This window comes from Rhincodon typus, chromosome 31 (genome assembly GCF_021869965.1).
Source record: "Rhincodon typus isolate 14 chromosome 31, sRhiTyp1.1, whole genome shotgun sequence".
Taxonomy (NCBI): domain Eukaryota; kingdom Metazoa; phylum Chordata; class Chondrichthyes; order Orectolobiformes; family Rhincodontidae; genus Rhincodon; species Rhincodon typus.
This window is the reverse complement of record NC_063362.1, coordinates 14,278,357-14,303,364: the sequence shown is the minus strand read 5'-3', so window position 1 is coordinate 14,303,364 and position 25,008 is coordinate 14,278,357. Positions and strand designations below refer to the sequence as shown.

The 25,008-nt window shown below is 42.3% G+C and overlaps 1 protein-coding gene across 1 annotated transcript in view; it reads right to left on the bottom strand.

Annotated features, from left to right (window-relative positions):
* Positions 1–25,008, bottom strand: part of plch2a (phospholipase C, eta 2a) — a 129,910-nt gene that overhangs the window by 19,402 nt on the left and 85,500 nt on the right. Inside the window, exons 15-20 of the mRNA XM_048614877.1 lie at positions 24,200–24,382; positions 22,599–22,706; positions 20,410–20,534; positions 18,037–18,121; positions 16,388–16,534; positions 15,133–15,212 (exon numbers count right to left, since the gene is read on the bottom strand). Coding sequence (XP_048470834.1) covers positions 15,133–15,212; positions 16,388–16,534; positions 18,037–18,121; positions 20,410–20,534; positions 22,599–22,706; positions 24,200–24,382 — 728 coding nt within the window. The remainder of the gene's footprint in view (positions 1–15,132; positions 15,213–16,387; positions 16,535–18,036; positions 18,122–20,409; positions 20,535–22,598; positions 22,707–24,199; positions 24,383–25,008) is intronic.

Below are 25,008 nucleotides of genomic sequence, written 5' to 3'. Positions count from 1 at the left end.
TGATATTTATTAAGATGACTTCAAGGTGTACGGGTCTTCAGGTTCAGGAAATTCATTATTGCCTGCTTTACACCACTGTACAGGATCAAACATTACCCTCTATGAATGTTTGACAAGGTATCACACACCCTCACTCTCACAAATTACACTGTATATACTCACACTCACTATACACTAAAATGCACATACACAAACACTTACATACACATAAATACACATGAGGGTGGCTAATATTGTGCCTTTATTTAAGAAAGGCTGTAAGGAAAAGCCAGGGAACTATAAACCAGTGAGTCTGAGATCAGTGGCGGGTAAGCTGTTGGAAGGGATTCAAAGTGACAGGACTTACATGCATTGGAGAAGCAAGGACTGATTAGGGATAGTTAGAATGGCTATGTGTGTGGGAAATCATGTCTCACAAACTTGATTGTGTTTTATGAGGATATAACCAAAAGGATAGATGATTGCAGAGCAATATATGTTGACTTTAGCAAGGCCTTCAAATAGGTTTTGCATGATAAACTGGTTAGTAGCATTAGATCACATGGGATCAAGGGAGAGATGGCCTATTAGCTACAAACGTGGTTTGATGGCAGGAGAAAGAGGGTGATGGTAGAGGGATTTTTTTTTAGAATTGACTACCAGTGTTCCGCAGGGATTGGTGCTGGGTCCACAGTTGTTTGTCATTTATAGAAATGATTTGGATGAGAATATAGGAAGTTTGGTTAGTAAGTTTGTGTATGACACCAAAATTGATGGTATAGTGGACTGTGAAGAAGGTTATCTAACAGTACAACAGGATCTTGATCAGCTGGGCCAATGGGCTGAGAAGCGGCAAATGGAGTTTAATTTAGATAAAAGCAAGGTTTTGCATTTTGGTAAGACAAACCAGGCAGGACTTACACAGTTAATGGTAGAGCCCTGGGGAGTTGTCGAACAGAGACAGAGGGGTTCAGGTACATAGCTCCTTGAAAGTGGTAGACAGAGTGGTGAAGAAGGTATGTGGCTCGCTTACCTTCATTGGTCAGAGCATTGAGTGTAGGAGTTGGGACGTTATAAAAATCGAAAGAACTGCGGATGCTGTAAATCAGCAACAAAAACAGAAATTGCTGGAAAAGCTCAGCAGGTCTGGTAGCATCTGTGAAGGAAAAAGAGTTAACTTTTCAGGTCGGGTGACCCTTCCTCAGAATGTAATGGGATGTTATGTTGCAGCTGTACAGAACATCGGTGAAGCCACTTTTGGAGTACTGCGTACAATTCTGGTCACCCTGCTATAAAAAGGATATTAACAAATTGGAAAGAGTTCTGAAAAGATTTACTAAGATGTTACCTCGACTGGAGGGTCTGAATTATAAGGAGAGGCTGGATAGGCTGAGACATTTTTTTCCCTTGGAGCATATGAGGTTGAGGGATCACCATATAGAGGTTTATAAAATCATGAGGAACATAGATAAGATGAGCAGCAAAGGTCTTTTCCTCAGGGTAGGGGAGTTCAAAACTAGATGCTGTGGGTTTAAGGTGAGGAAGGTAAGATTTAAAAGGGATCTGGGGGCAACTTTTTCACACAGAGGGCGGTGCCTGTATGGAATGAACATGGTGGAGGCTGGTACAATTACAACATTTAAAAGGCATCTGGTTGGGTAAACGCATAGGAAAGGTTTAGAGGGATATGGACCAAATGCACGCAAATGGGACTAGTTTACTTTGGGAAACCTGGTCGACATGGACAAGTTGGAGTGAAGGGTCTGTTTCCCTGCTGTATCACTATGACTATGTACATTTGTGTGTCAACAATGTTCAATTGCCACTTTTTAATCCCAAACTGTTGTCAACTTGAAGTAGTTTGTTTAAGACTTAAACCTGCGTGTTAGCAGACTTGTCACATGGGTTTCAGCAGAGGGAACAGTAGGTGTGAGAAATAGTTGAACTGTGCCCACTCGTACTATGAAAATGCTCAGCAGTCCCATTAAAGGGTGTGTCACGCAAACCTGGGCTTGTGTCAGGAGAGCTGTCTATCTCTGAGGCTGATCTGCGGTGGATTGTCACTGGTGGGAACAGTTTGAACTAACATCATCACCTGAGGACTGTGTTATGCAACACTGATATACTTTGGCTGAAGTATATTTTTCTCCATGAGGGTGATGACCCAGCTGTAAAATTTATGGTGAAGTGTAATAGGAGGTCTGTCGAGCAAACAGGAGGCTGATTATATGCCAATATTTACGATGAGGCGTAAACAAACAGGGGAAAATTGCTGATTGTTTTACACTCATGGGCAATTTTAATCTTCCAAAAAATAAACTACCACAAAGTAAAAACTAACCCTATTGTGTAGCAAGATATCAAGGACTTAAGACTAAAGGAAAAATTATGAATAAAAACATTTTTGAAATGGCCAAAATGTTCAAGGAAGATATATGAAGGAAGTACAGGGAGCTGGGAGCACAGTGAAAGCTTGAACCAAATACAATACACATTTCCTCTGACTGAGAGCCAAGTTCTTACTGCTGTTGGCTTCTACTTGTCATAAGGTTTGGCTTTGCTGAGCTTTTATGAATTTTTTGGAGAGCTGTAAATCATTTTTCTTGTTCCCCTTTTCTTCTGGCCTTTCTGAGCTATATTCTACTACAGCCTGGAGACTGGGCACATATGGGAGTTTGCACATTCTCCCCGTGTCTGCGTGGGGGTTTCCTCCGGGTGCTCCGGTTTCCTCCCATAGTCCAAAGATGTGCAGGCTAGGTGGATTGGCCATGCTAAATTGCCCGTAGTGTTCAGGGATGTGTAGATTAGGTGGGTTTGGGTGGGTGCTCTGAGGGTCAGTGTGGACTTGTTGGGCCGAAGGGCCTGTTTCCACACTGTAGGGATTCTATGAAATCTTCTATCAAATCATATCCTGCTAGATCCACTCTTGAATCAATAGCAACAAAACCTTCCCTTTACATAGCACCTCGAATGCAGTAAAATGTCCCAAAGGTTTTCACAGGATTGTTAATGAATTAAACGTGATATCAAGCCACAGAAAAAGACAGGTAACCAAAGGCTTGGCAGGATTCAGGGTTTTCCAGTGTGTCTTAAAGGATGAGAGAGAGGTGGAGAGTGCTTAGGGTCCAGACATCTGAAGTCATGCACGTTAATGGTGGCACAGTGAAAATTGGGGATGCATAAGAAGTCAAATTTGGAGGAGTGCAATACCTTGGAGAGTCATAGGGATGGAAGAGATAACAGAAGCAAGGCCATGTATAAATTTTAAAATAAGGATGTGACTAATGAAATGGAGACATTGCTGGACCAAAGTGTAATGGAGGTCAAAAAGTGCGGGAGTGAAGGGTGAACAGCACTGAGTTAGGATACAATATTTTGGTCAAACTCAGGGCTCTGTAGGGTAAAGCTGGGATGACAGCACGTGAACATTTGAATAACCAAGTATATAGTTAACAGGGACATGGATAAGGTACTCAGCCCCAAGTGGTTTCTACTGCTAGTTGACCTTCAGGATTTTCTTTAGAGGAGGTATCTACCTGTTTGATGTTTCATCCACATACCCTAGACTGAGACAAAGAGTTCAGCCTCTGGTCAATATACAGGCCAGGCCATGTTATCGTCCGCAAAAGCCAACTGTCCAAATCCCATTTACCAACCTGTTTCTTCTCTTCAACACCATTTTCGATTATCAACCTACCCAATCTAACCATCAATATTGAGCGAGGGTGGCAGCTTCAAAGTTTAAGTCTCTGCCAAAATGTAGGACCATTACCAGGTCAGAAACCATTGAACTCTGCAGGAGGTTTTGCTGTGGCTGTTTAACTGAGCCATGCTATCACCATCCCACTTCTAGATTTCTGGACCAATGGGGGAGGTGTGGGTAAGATTGAGTGCCAAATCTGTAAAAGGAATGATCTCTAATTAAAGATATGAATGCATGGGTTACAATGGCTCATTTGCACACGAGGTTCTGAGGCTGTAGAAACCACAACAATGAAAGGGAGACCTGGTGAGGCTTATTGCTGGGTCTCTCACTCTTATTTAGATGTCTGCTGTGAGATCAGTGAGATGATCTTTCTAAAGGACATGCGGAAGAGGATCAGTTCTCCAACCGAACCAAAGTCGTTGGAAGTGACCATGAAAATCAGCAAAAGTGTGGCCCTCCAATGTAAATACAGTACAAAGGATATTGAACCTCGACCGAACTGATGAGGGAAGAAGCAAAATAATTTCGGGCACCAACCTGCACACTGGCTTTCCAAGCATTCTCCTGAAAACAACTGATGCCCTCATTTCTCTGTCCCAGCATCTCACATCTACAAATTGAAAGCCAACATTCACACTGACACTCATCTTATTACCCTCTTGTACTCGTGCATCACACTCAGCCTCTGTAAGTGTTGTCTTTCCCTGCTATACACACACACACGTACAGACACACACACACGTACACACACACATGCACGTGCACACAGGCAGACACACACGTGCATGCACACACACACACAGACAGACAGACACACACACACAGATGCACGCGCACACACACACGTACACACACAGACAGACAGACGCACACACAGACAGATGGACACACGCATGCACATGCACACACACGCACACACAGACAGATATGCGCACGCACACACACATGCGCACACACACACACGCACACACAGATAGATGCATGCACGCACACACACACACGCACACACAGACAGATGCACACACGCAGACACACACACACACGCACACACACAGACAGACGCGCGCACACGCACACACTGACAGATGCACGCATGCACACGCACAGGTACACACACACAGAAACACACGCACACACACAGACACACGCACACACAGACCGATGCGCGCACGCACACGCACACACACGCACACACCCACATACACAAAAGCCATTTCTAACATTCATAACTCTCTGCTTTCTCTCCTCCTCCCGTAGGAATAGACAGCACTCAAACTCAGGTGGAGGGTCAGCACCCAGGAGTGGCAGTTTGGTGGCAGGCACTGTGATGGCCACAGGAAATGTTTGCACCCATGGTTCACAGGGGAATGAGGTCGTATTTCAGGGGGCTGCTGATGTCAGCAGTGGCCTGATGTGAAAGTCTGAACTTTGTGAGGCATTAATGATCACACCTTGCTCCTCTCAATGTAAACCAGGGTCTGGGGGGGCCATGCCTCATTGGAACTGGAGCTCAGTGTCCATCCCCTTCACCATGTGGAATGTTGCTGAAGAAAGGCAATTGATGTTGAAGCTTTTCCTACTGATGTTAGTGCTTCTGCTCATGTAACTATCTGCCAGATGTGCAGGGTGGAGCTGTATAATCTGCTCCCATTCTGCGGTGAAGGCTGGCAGCAGGGAAGTACTTGGGAAGTGAGTGAAGTGAAGGTGAAGTGGCTTTGAAGAAAGTGACAATCATCTGTCCCGTACTGATACAGCTGCCTGAGCAGTGCTGTGAACCCTTACACCCACTCCTGACCCCAGCTTGTCTGTTTCACTGACTTGTCAGTTTCACTAAACGCATAGCTTTCAGTGTGCACATGCCTCAGTGATCCCAGCGAGTCGCTTGTGGCTCAGGGAATAGACTTCTTGGCCGTTAAGCCAAAATAAAACAGAGTTTCATGACCCGTTGGAATATTTAAATGTCTTACCTCAGAGCTGCATGGGGTTTCCACACAATGCCTTCAAACGCACCTGCAATGGATGAATTCCATCTCCCCAACCCAATGTCACTTTTAGGGACTTAACTCTTTTCATGTACCCAAACCTAACCTCCTCTTGGCTGATCCTCTCAATCGCTAACTCTGCAATTAAATTCCACAGCCACAACTGTCTCAGTTAGATCTTCTTTTGAACAACGCTGTAAAATGAGTGATAGCGAATCAACAGAGATAGTAAGAACTGCCGATGCTGGAGTCAGAGATAACACAGTGTGGAGCTGGAGGAACACAGCAGGCCAGGCAACATCAGAGGAGCAGGAAAGTCGACGTTTTGGTTCGGGACCCTTCTTCAGAAATGGGGGAATAGTGAATCAACACCTGCTTTACTGTGGTGACAATGATTATTCCCGTTGAAGCCAAAATGTAAGCTGTTGCGAAGCCATTTCTCCTGTTTTAAATCTTTTAATTGGCATTGATCAGATCAAAAAATTGTCAGTTTTTGAAGTATTTCTGTTGTATTTGTAAATCTGGTTGCACAATCTCTAACTATCATTATACCAGGTGGAACTCAGTATTACAATGTTATTACACCTGAGGTCTTATAGGGCTTTTCTATAGGTTCTTCATGACTTCTTGGCTTCTATATTCTATTCATTTTATGACAAAAATAGTTTTGAGTTAAAATCTCAAATCTCAGATCAACCTCTATGTGGGTTGAGGCTGTGAAGAATTGGATGAGGGAGGCAGGAAATCCAGTTTCCAGTTTCCAGTTTACCAGGGTCATGCATGTTTGAATAGCTATACCTTACACACATCTAGACTATTCACTTCAATTATTCTATTTTCCCCCGGTTCTGATGTTTCATTTCTTTTATTGGAGTTATTAGTGACTATCTCATATTTATGACCCCTAGTTTTGGACTTACCACAAACTAAAACATCAAGCTTTCTCCATCGGATCAAACCCTGCTTATTGTAAGGGTCTCAATTAGATCACTTATCAGGTTTTCTCTTTTACAGTGAATAGAGTCCCAAGCTGTTCAGTCTTTCCCAACAGTTCCAGGCTCTCAGTTGTCTGACAAGAATGGAATGAGCAAACACTTTGGGACAAGTCACTATATACTGCAGATTAAACATTTGCCTTACTCAAAGCTTTGTTGTGGATGGAATGCTGGCACAGTGCACTAAAGCCCCAGAGGCTTATGGCAGGTCTTGGGATGATCCGTGCCATCACTCACAGGCAGAACTGATCATCAGTCTGTTGTTGCAGGAGATACTATGCATGTGCCACAGTCTAAGAGGTGAGTGAGAGCACCACAAGCTGGCTTAATAAAAGGAAGTGTGCTAGCCTCAAGTCCAGAAAAGAAAAGATTGACTTGATCAAGGTGTTTCAGCATGTTAGAAGAGCTTATTAGAGTGGGTCAAATTTGAAATCATCTCCCCCAAAATGGCACTGGAGGCTGATGGATAATGGATCTTTTAAGACGGAGATGGAGAGACTTTCATTAGTTATGGGTAGCAAGGGACTTGGAGGAAAGCTGGGTGAATAATATTGAGGGTTAGATCAGTCATGAACTAGTTAAATGGCTAAATAAGCTGAAGGACCTCTACTTGATCCTACTGCTTCTGTAAGAATACTGGAGTCTTTTCAAACTTAGGCTGCAGCAGTTTCACCATTTCTTCCTTCTGCTGTTGAATTACAGAGGAACTTCAACAAGAAACGAGGTCAGGTAGCAACTGTGGAGAGAGAATCAGGACGATTCTGATGAAATTTAATTAACACAAAATGTTAGTTCTGTTTTCCTCTCACAGATGCTGCTCACCCTGCTGAGTACTTCCAGCACTTTCTGTTTCTGTTTCCAACTTTGCTTTGGTGCCGTTACACAGACAGCTACCTCCTCGACTTTCAGTGATATTATCCAAGCTGCCATTCCACTCACGTCAGATCTATCAAGTCCCACCTGCCTTACCCTGAATATTGTGGACCACAGATTGTTAGACCAATTTCTTGCTCTCCTATTCTTCCTGCAACCCAGTTTTTCCTTTGGATAGATTCTTCCCAAAATTTCAAGGCCCTCTGCTGGCACAAAATTCCCATTAAAGGGAAGGGGATGAGGCTAGGAGGAGGGCAGGGGGACAATCCCAGGTATCCTTTGGGATGGGGAAAGAAATGCATAGCCCACCGAGGGCCTTTAGTTAGTCACCAGTGAAAGATGTTTGGTGGGAGTTGGTGAAAATCCAATTATATTACTTGATAACATGTGTGGTAGCACCTTTGGCAGTGCCAAATTAAACCATGCTTTAATGAGATTAAAAAAAACGCATTGATTCTTGAATCAAAAGGGCAGTGATTCAAGAACCGGAGGTTTATGTTTCTTTTTTCTTAAAAGAAAGGCAATGTTCAAAAACAAATCAGGCAGATCCAGGGGCTGCAGTAAAATAGTCTCTCAAGGATTTTGGTCGTTTAATTTTCCATGAGCTTATCCAATATTTTACCAATGACTTCTATTTCAGAGTCTAAGCAATTAAAAACCTGGGATCAAAGCAGTGGTATTTCTTTTTAGTCTCCAAAGTCCTTCTGTGCTGAGGATCAGAGCAAGGGTCTCCATGACAAGCCAAATAGTCATTATAACTCCAACTCAAACTATGAAAGGATGGTGGGAGAAAAGGGAGGACTAGTCCCTTTGTGCCATGGTTTGGTAAGATGTCACTCTCCAGTAGTGCAGTTGATAATAAAGATTGGGGCAAGGTGATATCAGTAGAAGCAAATATTAGTACATAGCTTGTGCATGAGCACGGCCAAGGACAACAGCCTGACTCCATGCCAACTCCCAGGTCACTCCAAAGCGGGGGTGGGGGGGAGAAGGACAGAACTCCGAGCCCCAGAGATCCCATATTGGTTGAAAGCCAGAGGAGAGGTGAGCCTTTACTTACTTCAGTCCGTGGCCAGTTCAAAAACCTACTGAGGCAAATTGGGGCTCAGAGGTGAATAAAAAACCCAGACACAGATGACCTAAAACATGAAAGAACTATCTGGCTTTTTAGGGGGAAGCAGGAGAAATCAAAACGTCTGCCCAAAAGTGACTGAAGAATGCGTTAAATTGACAAAAATGTTTGATTCTCAGTAAAGTTAATATTGTACTCTCAAGTCTCACATAGTTGTCACCCTTATGCCATGTTTCCTAATGGAACAAAATTTCATATAAGCCTGCTGTAATGAAGCATGTTCTAGGATTTCCAATTGATGACAGAAACATTGATTGCTCATCTAAACATCTGTTAAACTTCAGTCACCTTTAGGTTTATACTTAGCCACAGCCTAATCAAGTGGGTGAAGTCACGTAGACTGTGGCTAGGTCAGGTATGACTTAGCCAGTCAAACAGAACCACAAAACTCCCAAATATTGGATTTGATCATTTAAAATAATTGCTAGGTTAAGAAAGGTGCATTGAATCTGCAGCTGAAGTAATGATGGCTCAGATCCTTCCACAGAATTTCAAATCTCCGAACCCCAACTGTACATAACTGGACCAAAGAGTGAGGTTCCCTTTCCAAGAGTCAACTGTTAACACCAAGTTGGTCACTCGTCTTATCTATGGCACCCTGGATCTGTCAGTGCATTCTCCATTGGTAATTATAAAACATGTACACGGTATATATCAAAATAAAAATCCTGAATCTGCAAGTTAGAGGATTAGTGCAGTTAAGATGGGCAAGCACAGAGGCACTGGATAACATTCAAATCCATATATGAGCTGAGAGTGTTGTGTCAAAGCAAACAGAAACATCAATGCTCATGATGACACTAGCAGAGAAACATGCAGCTTTGTGATTGGTCTCACTACACCTTCCCTGAGTCAGGACAGGCACCTTCAGGGCTCCTAAAAACTCTCTGAGCGTGTGAAAGTGGAGGTTTAACAGAGAGAGTTGCACTGTAAATCACAAACAGACAAAGTGAAAGTTGGTAAGAAAACAGATCTTGCAAACAGGACATCAACATTGCTGCTATAGCGCTTGCAACAATCTGACAAGACACACAGGGATACATTTTAAAACATCTCTGCATTAGCAGGGGCTAGCCTCAACGTTCCACCGTAATGCTAGCTGAAAGTAACTGGCATCATTGATTAAACATTAATCCAGTTTACATCTCACATAAGGCACCAATGTTGAAGATCTGGAGCTGACCTCTAATGGTATCAATAGTGGCATTGATACAATATGTATAAGATCTCAGATATATTAACACGGATAAAGGCATATGCCAAAACTGGACCTGCATAAAATTGGCATATTCAGATGGGGTAACATTTGTACTTGGACTAGGATTAAAATTACAAGATGATGCAGGTACAGAGATTGGAATTAGAGGCTATTTACCCTCAGTGAAACCAATTTCCAGCATACAGCTATGTTGCAGTGTTATGGAGTAATAAATAGTGCATTGAATCTATGCTAATATTTATTCTAGGAACAGAAAAATAAATTTGTATTGTAGAGCCCCTTTATACGTCTCTCAGAAATGTCTTGAAATGCTTCATGCACATTGGATTACTTTATAGTCAATCACTGTCATTATGTAGACAAACTCAGCAGCCAGATTGGATAGAGCATGAACTGACAAACATCAACGAAATAAATGGCCACTTAATCTTTAGTCAGTGGTCTTAATTGGTGAGGGAAGGGTGTTGGGGAAGAGGATCGCTGCCTAGGAGTACTTCCCAAAGTTTTACAAAAGTTTAGTCTTTGGCACACATCTGAATCACCAAATAGGCAGATGGGCCCTTGGCTTCACCTCTCTCCATGAAGGGCAGCACACGTGGCTCTGCAGTGACCCGTCAATGTTGCACTGGGATTGTTAACTTTGATCATGTGCTCAAGTCTTTGGAGTGGGACCTGAACTCACAAATCACTCTTAGTCAAGGGCCAGTGACACCACTGGAACCAATCTATTGACAGAGCCAGCATGGAGTTTGCACCAGGGAAGATACTAGGTATTTGCATATGGTACCTAAGCACCTTCCTCCATTCCAAACAAGTTTTCTATATTCTTTTTCATGTCCAAGTAAACTCCCCACAAATGAGAAGCCTTTGAGGCTACTTCTGCAGGACCAGTAGAGTTGAAAACGATCAAGAATATAATTGGAACATACCCAAATTTGATAGCACACAAAAAAAAGGACATCACCCAATGTGTACAACAATAGACAACAATTTAGTCTAAGATAGGATTACAGAAAGTAAAAAAAAACATTACTTATAAATAGAAGTGGGATGGAAGCCTAAAAGAAGGGAGTGATGAGAAGCTCAACTGACAGAATTAGATTCATTTACACTGCCTTCCACTGAAAACCTCTTTGAGATGTCCATAAAGGAGCAATCTGATTTAATTATAAATCAAAAAGTCTCTGACAATGTACCTTCAAATATGTTTGCAATAAATGAATGTACACAGTGTTCTACCTACCCACAGTTCTAGTCTACCAACATACTCCTTTGTATCAGCATGTCTAAGATAAATACAATAATACAAAAATCCAAGATGTTTAATGTCTTTTGACAATCCTTACCTGACAGTAAATAGATCTGTGATGTTCCTGTGATAATGTGCATCTGTGATTTAGAGGCTGCCTTACGCATGAATAGGCTTTTGCCATCCAGCATCAAAGACAAGATGTTCTTTTTGACCATGGCAATTATCTAGTTACATCAAGAAAATTGATGCATACATTTTGCCCAACTAATCAAAGTGGCGAGAGAGAAAAACCTCTGATGTTGATTGAGCTCAAGAAGTCAACCTGTACTGCATAGGGTTCCATAAAATTTACAGGATAGAAACAGGTTATTCGACTCAACTAGTCCTTACCACTGTTTACATTCCATATAAGCCTCCTCCACCATACTTCATCAAACCTCATCAGCATTTTCTTCTATTCCTTTCTCACCTTTAAATGTGTCTATACTATTCACTTCAACTGCTTCCTGTGATAATGAGTTCTGTATTTGCACCAGTGTTGACTTGGGACAATATCACCATTCCTTCACTGTGGCTGGGTCAAACCCTGGAACTCCCCTTCCTAATACCATTCCTTTTCTAATACTCATCCCCAATCCCTGACTCTAGTGTTTGAACTAAGTGGCTCACCTTCATCTTCTTCTTGGCAATTCGGGATGGGTAACAAATGCTGGCCTAGCAGACCATGCCCGCATCCCATTGGTGGATAAAAAACATATCTGCATAAATACGTTTTTCTTGAATTTCCTGTTAGATTTGTGACTTTTTTTCTTCACTCATGGAATGTGATTATCTCTGAATTGGCCAGCATATGTTGTAGAGCAGTAATTTCCCTCGAGAAGGCGTGATAAGCAACTTTCTCGAATTGTTGCAGTCTATTTGGTGAGGCATACTCAAAACGCTGTTAGGGAGAGAATTCCAGGTTTTTGGTTCAATGCCAGTTAGGGGATGGTGATGCAGGTTCACATCAGGATTGGTGCGGGCTGGATGGATCTAGCAGGTAGTGTCATTTTCATGTGTTTTTGCTTCCCTTATCCCTTCAGATAGTAGAGATTGGGGATTTGGAAGGTGCTGTCAAAGGAGCCTTGATGAGTTACTGAAGTGTACCTTGTAGATAGTACGTGCAGTTGCCACTGTGCAACTGTGGTTAGCAGAGTGAATGTTTATGGTGGTGAATGGGAGTTGAGTCTGTCCTGGATAGTGTCAAGCTTTATTGAATGTTGTTACAGCTGCACTCATCCACGCAGGTGGGGAGTATTACCTCTCACTCCTGATTTACGCTCTGTATAAGGTGCACAAGCTTTGGAGAGTCGGGAGGTGAGTTACTCATTGCAGATTTCCCAGTTAAAAAAAAGAAATAACTGCATTTGCTGTAAATCAGAAGCAAAAACAAAATTGCGAGAAAAACTCAGCAGGTTTGGCAGCATCTGTTGAGAGAAAGAAGAGTTAATGTCTGTTAATGTCAGAACTGTTCCAAAGAAGGGTCACTGAACCCGAAACGTTAACTCTGATTTCTCTCCACAGATGCTGCCAGACCTGCTGAGCTTTTCCAGCAGAATTCCCAGTATCTGGCTTGCTCTTATAGTTACATTATTTAAATAACTAGTCCAGCTATACAATACAAAATTGGTGACCCCTTGTTTTGGAAAAGTTGAAAATCTTCACTTATCCTACCAATCGCGTTTATAATTTTTAAAGATCTTCATCAGTTCACCCCTCAGCCTACTCTTTTCTAGCAGGAGAGTCATATAATCCCAAATATCTAACATTCAATACCTGGACATTTCCAGCTGCAAAACAGGTCAAAGCTATCCACTTAATAGTTATCTCATCCACAATCTAACTATCCGCTCCTTCCACCTCTGGTGCACTGTTGCCACACTCTGTACCATCTACAGAATACACTAGAGCAGCTTGTCAAGTAGCTTCAGTAATATATCCCATTCCTGCCACCACCATTGTCCAAAAGGGCAAGGGCTGCACTTGCATGGGAACCTCCAAGCTCCCCTATTGGTCACACAAATTCCCAGCTTAGAAACATATTGGTCATTGCTTCGTTGTTATGGGGTTAAAATCCTGAAACTCTATCTCACAGCATCATGAGAACATCTTTACCACACAGGCAGCAGGGTGCACTACCATGTCAAAGGCAACTAAGGACTGGAATTAAATGCTGGCCTCACCAGTGATATCCACATCCCAACAATGAAGACAAAAGCAAATGGGGGGAAGAAATAGAAATGATGAGGGGAATAGTTGAGAAAACTGAAGAGGTAATGAAATAAAATTGTTTCTTGTCTTTACATGTTAACAATGTGTATGGCACATGCTAAAAAACAATCATAGGTTTGTCATCTTTGCTTATGGAACGGGTTGTTAACAAACTTGTTATTCAATTTGATGTGCTCTGACATTGTTCCCTAGTCTTAAAAAACACCGATTTTCAATTCTGCTCAGGCACTGACAATCTGATACAGATTTGACTTAAGCATTCACTGGCAGGATACAAAGCAAAGCAGCATACAAGAACATCTCTGAGAAAGGAAGAACTAAAGCTGCATTCTAATCTTGGAGCACACCATCAAAAAAACAATTTCCATTTGTCTCAAAAATATTACCTACAACTGATTATATCTATTCCTTCTGTCACTTGCAGTATTGCCAGATGTCTTGTCTGTAAGCATTTTGCTTTGACAGAACCAAGTGAATGAGACTGATTTTAATCATCGCCTTATTTCTTGCCTCCTTTAGCGCAGATGTCTCTTAATTAAAATAGACCAACACTCTGTTTCCTGATTTTTATTGGAAAGGGCGGCATTTTTAGCAGAGAAATGCAATGCCATATTTAACGAGCCATATTCAACACCTCTCCTATTTTACTGAATTTTCAGTAATCATACAAGTGTATTTGTGTAGTTGGTTGTCTTCCAGCCTTGTGGGGTCTGATGCAGCCAAAGATTACAGCATCAGGAGGAGGTGGCTGGGTATAATTTCACACTTCTGCTGGTAAAGCAGCAGCTCGTTGCATTAGACAAGCACCATCCTGGTCGTTTGTTCAGTTTATAGACCTCGAATGCACTTTCAAAAAAAACACTGAAGGAAAGCTGCCAAGAGTCTTTGTGCTTATGCATGATCTACATTTTCCTTTCAAATCTAATCCATAGCTGTGATTGTGAGAGGATTTATCTAGTATGCAGTGGTGCCGTCAGCTAGGACTCCTCCACAACGTAGACCTGGCCAAACAAGTCATTTCTAAAACAGAGCGTTTCTGGTGACCCACTCCCCTCCAGAACAGTCTTCGATCAGTCTACAGCAGATGGAAAAACCAACCAAATAATTTCTCGAACATAAGAGTGGGACAACCAACCAAAGGACAATTCATCCAATGCCCAGCTATTGAATCCACCCTCAGCAAATTGGAGTCACCTCAGGATTGGTCCTATTTGTTTAAATAATACAGAAATCTTTAAAGGTAAATAGCACCTGAATAAATCATTAAAGAAATTTCAGAATAATGTGCAATATAATTAGCATTTCCTTCTACACTGGAACATAGCTGAAACCATTTTGCCAATTTAGTTAACCGAACAGAGAAAAACAATGAAATTGGCACAATGACTGAGTTACAGCTGGCATGGTTCTCTGTTTTCTTCCCAAGTCTTGAAGTGGATTATGCCTCATTAGGTCCTTCCCTGTCTCTCCCTCTCCATCTTTTCATTGAAATAGATTTCGTTCCATCTACTTGGATACCATTCAGTTAAAGGAAAGAACGATAAGGGGTGCACATATGGAGTTACTAAAATGTCACTGTGATAGAAAATCAAACTGTGGACGATCAGCACCTGAGTCACAAAGAGGGACAGATTGAACATCGAGCACAAGTACAAAGTCATGTCTACAAAGCAAAGAGGGGATGGCTTTAAAACTTTTAACATCTCCAATGAGATGCACTCACCTTACCACTGATGTCATTGACAGCTACATGAACAAAGATAGAAGCCTCCTCCATTCCTTCCAGATACACATGCCGATAACCTGAAACCAGAGAAGGAAATAGGGTTAACATTCTTGCCCCTTTGTCTTCTTAGTATGGTGTACAAGGAATGTGAGCAGTGTTTCTGTCTACCCCACCACAGGTTCAAGACTCAACATTGCAAGATCTGGGATTAAAGCTTTCAGTTTAAGTCTACAACTACCTGCAGCTGAACATTGGGAAGACTGAAGACATTGCTTTTGAGTCTCCTGACACAAATTCTATTCCAGAGCAACTGACTCCACCACCCCTCCCTGGTCACGGTTTGAAACGATTTGCAACTTATTCAAAGCTGAATTGAATTCAAACCCATATGTTCTCCATCACAAAGACTGCCTACTTCCAGTTCCATTATATTGCCCATCTTCAACCCTGTCTCAACCATTTGTTTCTAAAAAGCTTGCCCATGTCTTTGTTTCCTGCAAATTCAATAATTCCAATGATCTCTTGGATGACCTTCCATCCTTCACTAGATCCCACGTATGACTCCAATCCCAATTACCTCTGTCATGACCGACCTATATTGGTTGCCAATGCACCAACAACTCCAATTTAAAATTTATGGCTCTGTGTTTAAATCCTTCCATGGACTTGACCCTCCCCATCTCTGTAAACACTTCCAACTCTATAATTCCTCCCCCAAATAAATTCTCTATTCCTTTGACTCTGTGGTCCCCCTGTGATGTTATGTCCAATCCTCACCCTCCAGCTCTGTTAATGTCAATGCTTAAAGCCCTTCGGACATTAGCCATTTGGTCTGGAATTCCCTCTCTAAATCCCTTTGTACCTCCTTTAAGATCCTCCATAAGATCTCTGTCCTTGACCAAGCCTTTGGTTATCCCTCCAGCTATTTCCTTCCTTGGTTCAATTCCCCTCTTTTCATTATGCTTCTGTTGAGTTGTTTTTCCCATATGAAAAGCACTCTGCAAGGTGAGGCAACAAAGAGCATTAATGTTGTTGCTGTTGCTATGCACACCTCCAATAGGAATGGGTGATATTCCTTATCCTCAAGGCCTTCACTAACTCAGGGCAGGCAGGCCCTTCTATATAAAACAGAAACACCAATAAAATTAACTCATTTGACAATCCTTTGACAACAAACAGCACTTCCCTTTCCCTATGTCAAGAAACAATAATTGGGCACTGTTAACTGATGCTGCACAGCAATCTCACTTACCAGGCATCATGCTGGTGAATGCTAAAGTTCTTTGACCAATAAAATCCCGGCCAATTGGATCATGGTCCCAGACAAGGAAGCGGACAAGAGCGAGTTCGGGCATATTCAGAGTGAACACCAGTGTTTCCTCCCACATTGGATTAAACCCTGCAACATAATAACAATTTCACCCAATCAGAGGCACAAAAGTGAGTTGCCAGTCAACCCATCAGTAAAGGACAGGATTCTCCACAACTGCACAGTTTGAGATCTTAAGGCTCAAATGTAGCTCAGTGGTTCGAGTAGGTCTTTTGTGTCCACCCCAAGAGATTAGAGCACATGATTGAAGGTTGATCACCCCAGTGTATTACTGAGGGACTACTGCATTGTTAGGGGTGCTGTGTTTTTGGAGAACATATTAAATAATGGTTCCTCTAGGTAGATGTAAAAGGTCCCATGGCACTATTTAAAGGGAACAGATGTGGTTTCTGTGGCCCAATATTTCTTTCTCAAAACAACATCATTAAATACAGATTATCTGGTCACCATTGCATTACACTTTATGGGAGCTTGCCAGAGTTCTGACATTGCAACAAAGATTACATTAAAAAAAAGTTATTAGATGCTTTGGGGGATGGGGCACTATATAGCTGCAATTCTTTCTTTCTGATTAGATTCAGGAAGGTATCAAAAAGTTATTAACCTGATTGCAACAACTTCCCATATAATCAGACACAGGATCCTTCTCAGCTGTTCTCCAACTGAAATGTTGGAAATAAGTACCCATTTCTGACTCACACTCTCTGTAGAAGTAAGTCCTAGTTATATTGCACGCTATTTTGAAATTCCTTTAATGATTTATTCAGATGCCATTTACCTTTATAAAGATCATTTAAGGCAGGTATCTATATTATTAAACAGATTGGATCAATCCTGGGGAAGCTTCAGTTTGCGATAGGTGGATTCAGTCGCAGGCAGAGCAGGGGTGATTGAATTGACTGCTTGAGTCCTTATCTCTGCCGTCAACAGGCTGTATGCCCGCCAGCAGAATATCCGTTTGAGAAGCCACCAGGAGTTGCGAGGTGTCAGCCTCATTGCGTCCCAGCTGGATTTCCCTTTGCTGACCAATAAGCTAGTGCTTGATGCCCCCTAGTGGTAGTGATTCTGAGCAACATTAAAACCACACTAACTCCCCAAGCCCAGCCCCAACCTCAGCTCTCTTAAAATTGATGAATGTACTTGAAAAAAAAATACTAAGAGGCATTAACAGTGAGAATTAACAGATGAATTTGAAACAAAATTTTCACATGAGCACCAAGATTGGCAATATTTACTGAAAGCCAACTATGGCTATAGAAGTGTGGAAGTCCTACCATTGTCATTGGGCAAACACAAATCGAGTGCCAAACTCCCCCCTCTCTGTGTAGCCTGGGATCTTCCTGCTTCTAATGACTTAGTTACAAATTAGCACTACCAAAGTCAGCCGAGCTTCAGAGAAATCAGAATTCACAAATGCAGTGTTAGTGGCATTATGACGCTCAGCCTGCAGCTTGCAACAATCTCAACACCCCTATTGACTGTTCGCACCAATGCTGGCCCTATCCTCTGTGCCACTGTGGAGTGTCCAGGGGGTGGCAGATCTCTGTAAAGGCCACAAGTGGTTCTCTTACCGTTGTCGTCTACGACTCTGGTCTGCTCCTTAAAGCAGTCAACAGCCAGGCCAATTATTTCAACCTCCACAAAAGGGTCAATGATCTACAGAAATGACAGAAATAGGAAAGTGTGGATTAAACTTAGAGCTGGCAGTTTAGCATGTCCGTAAGTCATCCCTTGCATTATTCACCCCTGTCCATTATACACCACTTTGCATGATACACTTCCACACATTGTATACACCCTATCCATTGCAGACTCCATCCGTTGTACTCCCTTAGTCTGTTATACAACCACTGTCCAATATACACCATCCACTCAACATACAGCCCCTGTCCATTATAATAAGCCTATCCATTCTATGCTCCCTCCCATTATACACCTTGTGTGCATTAAACACTTCATCATAATACTTCCCCTGTCCATAATAAGCCCTCAGACCACTTTGGCCCGAACCAATAACATTAAGCTGGTTCTAGAGATAGCAAGAGATATGGGAATAGTGTTGGAAAATGGTATTGAAATAGAAAAATATGACATGTATAGCTGAATGGTGGAACATGCTTGAGGGGCCAAACTGTGTATTCCTGCTCCTATTTCTTATGTTTATTCCTATGAAAGTTAAACTTTACATCTTAGAAACATGGTGGGTATATCCAGCTCCCTTTCATATGAATAAATTTGTTTTATTTTACCAGCTAGAGACATAATTAACACTCTTGGCAAGTGTTGCTGTTCCCTCAGTGCCAACCTCTCTATATTGGCACCACTGTGCATCTCACTAAGTTGGTGCCACCCATATGTTATTTTGTTTACAAGGAGGGTGCTTCCTATTTATGTCCCTCCACTTTCTCCCTCCCTGCAACTCCTTAGAGTTCTGACACACTCCTGAGGGATGAGGAGTTCGCCAATGACTCATCCTGGTGACCCTTCTTTCTTTTAATTCCTTCTTGTGCTGTGGGTCTCACTGAAGAACAATATTTATTGTCTTTCCCTGAATGGCCTTAACTAAGTAGATAATGGGCCATTTCAGAGGGCAGTTAAGAAACAACTATGTTAGTGCGGAACTGGAGTCACAAAAAGACCAAAACAGGGTAGGACAGTAGGTGTCCTTCCCTAAATTGATAGTAGGTTACTTTTACTTCATGGCTACTTTTACTCATATTTTATGTATTTTGTATACTGTTCACAATATCCTAGGCATTGCCTAATTAGTGCCTTGCATAGTTTTAGTAAGACCTCCTTATTTTTATACTCCATTCCCTTTGCAGTAAAAGACAACATGTCATTTGCCTTCCTGATTTCACCCTGAACTTGTATGCTAGCTTTTTATATTTTATGCATGGGAACTCCCGATTCCCTCTGTGTTGCAGCTTTCTGCAGTCTTTCTCTATTTAAAAAAATATTCAGCCCTTCCATTCTTCATGCCAAAGTGCAGAACCTCAAATCTCTGCCAAGTTTTTACCAACTCACTCAACCTTTCCATATCCCTCTGAAGACTGTTTGTTTCATCTCAACTACTTGCCTTCCCACTTATTTTTGTGTCATTCGCAAACTTGGTGATAGTACATTCACTTCCATCATCCAAGTCATTAATATATATCGTAAATAACTATGGCCCCAGCACTGATACTTGTGGCACTCCACACGTTATAGATCGCCATCCTAAAAAATGCCCACCTTGTCATAACTGTCTATCTTATATCAGTTAGTCAATCCTCCATCCATGTTAATGCACTACCTCCAACAACTAGGGCTCTTACTAACTAGCCTAACGAGCGGTAAATTGTCAAATGCCTTCTGAAATTCCAAATAGTTTACATGCACTGCTTCCCCTTTATCTATGCTGCTTGTTACCTCTTCAAAGGATTCTGAGAAATTTGTCAGGCACGATATCTCATCGGTGAAGTGATGATGACTCTGCTTGGTTAATTACACATATCTCAATGCTTTGCTATTCCATCCTTTGTAATAGATTCTACCATTTTCCCAATGACAGGTATTAAGTTAACTGGCCTTTAGTTACCTTATTTTATCTCCTCCCCATTTTGAATGAGTATATTGCATTGGCAGTTTCTAATCCTTTGCTACTTCTGCTGAATCTAAGGATTCATGGAAGATTATCAGCAATGCATCCACTATCTCTGTAGCAACTTTCTTTAATATCCCAGGATATGACCCATCGGGTCGAGGGGACTTCTTGGCTTTTAGACCAGTTAGTTTCCTTAGCATTTTTTCTCTAATAATATATTCATGTTCTCCTTCTCTTTCTCCTCGATTGTCTAGTATTTTTAGAATGGTATTAAAGTCTTCCACTGTGAAGACTGGTACAAAGTATTTATTCAGCTCCTCTGCCATTATCTTCTGATGAAACCAAGAATGAGTTTTACCTCTCCCCTGTCACCCAGCATGGAGTCTTTGGGTTTTGGAAGCTGTTGGCCGCTGATGATCCTCAATACGAGCTGTTTCTTTGGTTGTCCAGACAGCAAGTCTTCTGCTGTTGGGTTAAAGTTACCTGCAGTAAGGCAATATTTCAATAAGGACAGACTGTAAAATGTGACAAGTCCTCATGACAATTCTTCGCACCTTGCCCACAGCCCCATTGAACAATTCGCATTATGTAGCATCACTAACAAGGTAAAACAATCCAAAACATTTTACAGGAATGTTATCAGTCAAAATTTAACACCCTGCCACATGAACCGAGATCAACAAAAACACATTCGAAGGAGTAGATTTTAAAGAGCACCTAAAAAATGACAGAATGGGAAGCAGAGAGGTTTGGGGAGAAAATTACAACAATTAGGGCTTTGATAACCAAAGGCATGGCTTCTAATGGTAGAGCAATTAAAATCAGGAATGGTCAGAATTGGAGGAGTACAGAGATCTCAGATGATTGTTAAGACCGAAAAGGGTTCAGACTTTGACGAGATTAGGCCATGGAGGGATTTGAAAACTAGGGTGACAACCTTTAAGTCGAGGCATTGTGTAAATTCGTGAGCATCAAGACGATGGGTAGACAAGAACATGACGTCCAATAAAGTTGAGCATAACTCAATGAAAGGAAAACTAGTTTCTAAGAATAAGAATAAAAGGAGATAAATTAGGCAAGGAATGGGGTGAAGGGATATATTGGCAAGGTTTCAGAGTGAGGCAGAGTACATTGGACACAAACTGAAAATGAGAGAGCTACATGTCAGAGAAAAACACACCTTTTGATCTTTAAAATGCGTGGTTAAACTCAAAACAGACCGGTGACATAACAGTCAATTTTATTCTCTTCATTTTTTTCTGTTTGGGGGCAATTGCTGTTTGACAGCACAAAGCTGTCCAAAATTTGGCACTGAATTGTCAATCTGAGAGGGACAGACCATATGGACAGCTGGTAAAACAGCAGATTGATGCAGGAGGGAGCACTGTTCCAAGTTTGGACATCTGACCTCCTCCGTACCAGACCCCAGAGTACTAACCGGGGCCAGTTGGCAAAGGCTTGACAAATGTTCTACATAGCAGCATTGACGTCCAACATAGGTGTGGAAATTTCCTGTGAATATTTATATCTTGGTGACGGCCAATAATTTAAATGAATGCAATTGCTGGAGGTGATGGGTTTAAATTGTCTAAAGAGAATTCTGCATTATGGCTATGACCAATGCCATTAGATTTAAAGAATTGTTCATAGGCATCATGCTTTGTTCTGGCTTTGCTAGACAATAGTGACAAGGCTACTTAAGATGTAGAGAAGATGTGTTGTCAGGGAAGCCAAAACTGGGAATCATAAATACAAGATAATCAATAATAAACAATAAATAAGGAAGTTAGCAGAAATATCTTTATCAATAGAGTGGTTAGAATGTGGAACCTGCCACCACAGTAAATTGTTAATGTGAATAGTCAAGGTGCATTTAAGGAGGAAAGTAATAAATACAGGGCATGAGGCAGACAGGAAACGAAGATTTGCCGACAAGACGCAATGAGTAAAGAGTGGGAGCACAAACTAGCACGAGCATGTTGGGCTGGATGATCTGCAAAATCTGAAAACAAAATCATTTTGTATTTGCAGGAGAGTTGTTGAGCTGGATTGTGGTCTTTGGCAGATTATCTGTTGTGCGCTGAATATCTTGTATTGCAAGTTACAGATGGTGTCTAACTGTAAAGCAATTTTGTGCTAAAAATTTGCTCGAGCTTGTAACTGGATTGAGATCAGTCAGGTTTGATCCTTAGCAGTCAGCAGAGTTTCAAGATTGACATGCTTTCTGTTGGGACTGGATTTGAACTGAGGTACCACATATGTCAGGATGTCTGTCGCACTGTTGCACCCAATGACTTAATCAAAGAGACATACAAACCCTTCAATGTGTGGTCCAATCAAATCCAGAATGAAAAGATAAGAATATCTTTGTTTCTGCTGAAGTCTAGTCCACCTGCCAGATTAACCAGATCTCATCTGGATTCAAATCCATGTTTCAGAAACCTTGGAATTTGGTGCCATTCTGCTAGATCCGGCTTCCTAATCTTAACTGTAACTCTTGCCCTTTTGCCAAAAGGAAGTAACTTGTACAGCTTTGCTCTTCCGTACCTTGAGTCATACACTTGGGTTTAAGGACATATCCACAGTTTCCATTGGAATTAAACTTGGCCCTGTTTAGTTGTAGAACTCTTCCTTCAGTTTGGTAGTTAAGTGCAACTGTAGGAAGATGAAGAGAGACAAAGAGTGTGAGAGCTGCAGCATTGCACACAATGCTTTGCAACGGCTAACAAAGTAATCACGGTATTGATGGCAACAGAAATGGGTTTGCTTTTGTAGGGAGGCAGAAAAAACTTAATGGCATTACCAATTCTCATAGGAGACAGCTTAGATTTCCAACTGGATGATGCAAGAAGAGGGAACATTACAATCTATTAAAAGATGTAATAATATATTGCAGCACTCCATCATTCTGACACATTAATGACATACTTCAGATAAGTGTTTGTGAAGAATAAGGCAATGGCAGTTTTATACTGACCAGGACTGAATTGCAATGGGAGGATCATTCTGTAAAAACTAGGGCTCATTAACACCCCACTCACAGCCTGTGGTATAGTGTCATGAAGCCACAGTGAAAGAAATATTCATGTGAGGGAGTGAAGTGGTTCTCTCTCTGTAGCATGGAAACAGATGATGGCTGTTTTATTAACAATAATATATTTGCATCAATCACATTCATAATGAGATGATTTCCAAAACAAATTATGTTTGTAAGAAATACATGAGCTTATAAGTTTAAATGGTCATTGCCCATTTTATTGAAGTAACCACTTAACTAGCTCCCTTCCCCCCAGAAGGCAGGAGTATTCCCTATGTCCATTAAGTGGGAATGCATACCTTTCCACCCCATTGAATTCTTTCAGACAGGTTGCAATCTACAACCCTGTGTGACAGGTATGCTAAAAGCAGTGACCTGACAGTTCCTTTTCTTTCATCAACCCACAGCTTTTAATCAGCTGCTGAGACATGAGGCAGAACAACTGCAGGGACGTTATTACCCGGCACGGACGGACTTCTGCTGTAGCAGGGGACCAGAGCTTCCTTTAGAAAGCCAGCCTTGAACCTGCTCTGACATTTATTTCGAACACGGTTGGCCTGTATCTTAACTCCATCTTGTGTGAATGTCTGCTTCTGTTCAGAGACCGAATCCCACCATCCCCAAGATTCACAGAACAGCACATCGGAATTTCCCTCCCTGCCACGTTGTGGTGATCAAGTCTAATGCCTCTCCCTGGATAGACATTTCACAATAGATCATAGAATCCCTACAATGTAGAAACAGGCCCTTCGGCCCAATAAGTCCACACTGACCCTCAGAACATCCCACCCAGACCCATATCCTATAACCCACCTAATCTACATATCCCTGAACACTATGGGCAATTTAGCATGGCCAATCCACCTAACCTGCACATCTTTGGACTGTGGGAGGAAACCCACGCAGACATGGGGAGAATGTGCAAACTCCACACAGACAGTCACCCCAGGGTGGAATTGAACCCAGGTCCCTGGCGCTGTGAGGCAGCAGTGCTAACCACTGAGCCACCGTGCTGCCCCAGTGTGCCACCACAATGCATGGCTGGAGCTGACTACTGGGACAAGATACAATTATCAGGGAGTTAGGTTGGGGGTTTGTTTTATTTCCATACCTAACTGGCAGCCAGCATTCCAGAAGGGTTGAGGATTGAAGTTACTGGAATCCACTCTGTAGGAGGATGGGTAGATGCGAGAGAGCTGCTGTTGGTTCATGCGGACAAACTGCTGTGGCTTTTGCTGAAGGAGTTGGTGGGTTTTCGTTTCACTGTAGGAAGAGACCTGCCAACTGCATGACACTGTGAAACGATGCAGACAGAAGCAAGACTGTCAATAGCGGAGGTGGTGGTAAGGTCACTGTGTTAATAATCCAGAGGCTCAGACTAATGTCCCAGACCCAAGGATTCAAATACCTGGACCATCTCTAACACCTCTCTCCCCTTCCTGGACCTCTCGGTCTCCATATCGGGCAACCACCTAGAAACCGATATTCATTTCAAGCCCACCGACTCCCACAGCTACTGAGAATACTCCTCCTCCCACCCACCTTCCTGCAAAAGTGCTATCCCCTATTCCCAATTCCTTCGCCTCCGCCGCATCTGCTCCCAGGGTAAGGCATTCCACTCCCGTACATCTCAGTTGTCCTCGTTTTTCAAGGACTGGAACTTCCCCCCCTCAGTGGTCGAGAACGCCCTCAACCGTGTCTCCCACATCTCCCGCAACTCATCCCTCACACCCCGTCCACGCAATAAGAACCAAAAAAGAATCCCCCTCGTCCTCACGTACCACCCCACCAACCTCCGGATCCAACGCATCATCCTCCGACACTTCCGCCATCTGCAATCCGACCCCACCACCAAAGACATCTTTCCCTCCCCACCCTTATCTGCTTTCCGGAGGGACCACTCTCTCCGTGACTCCCTTG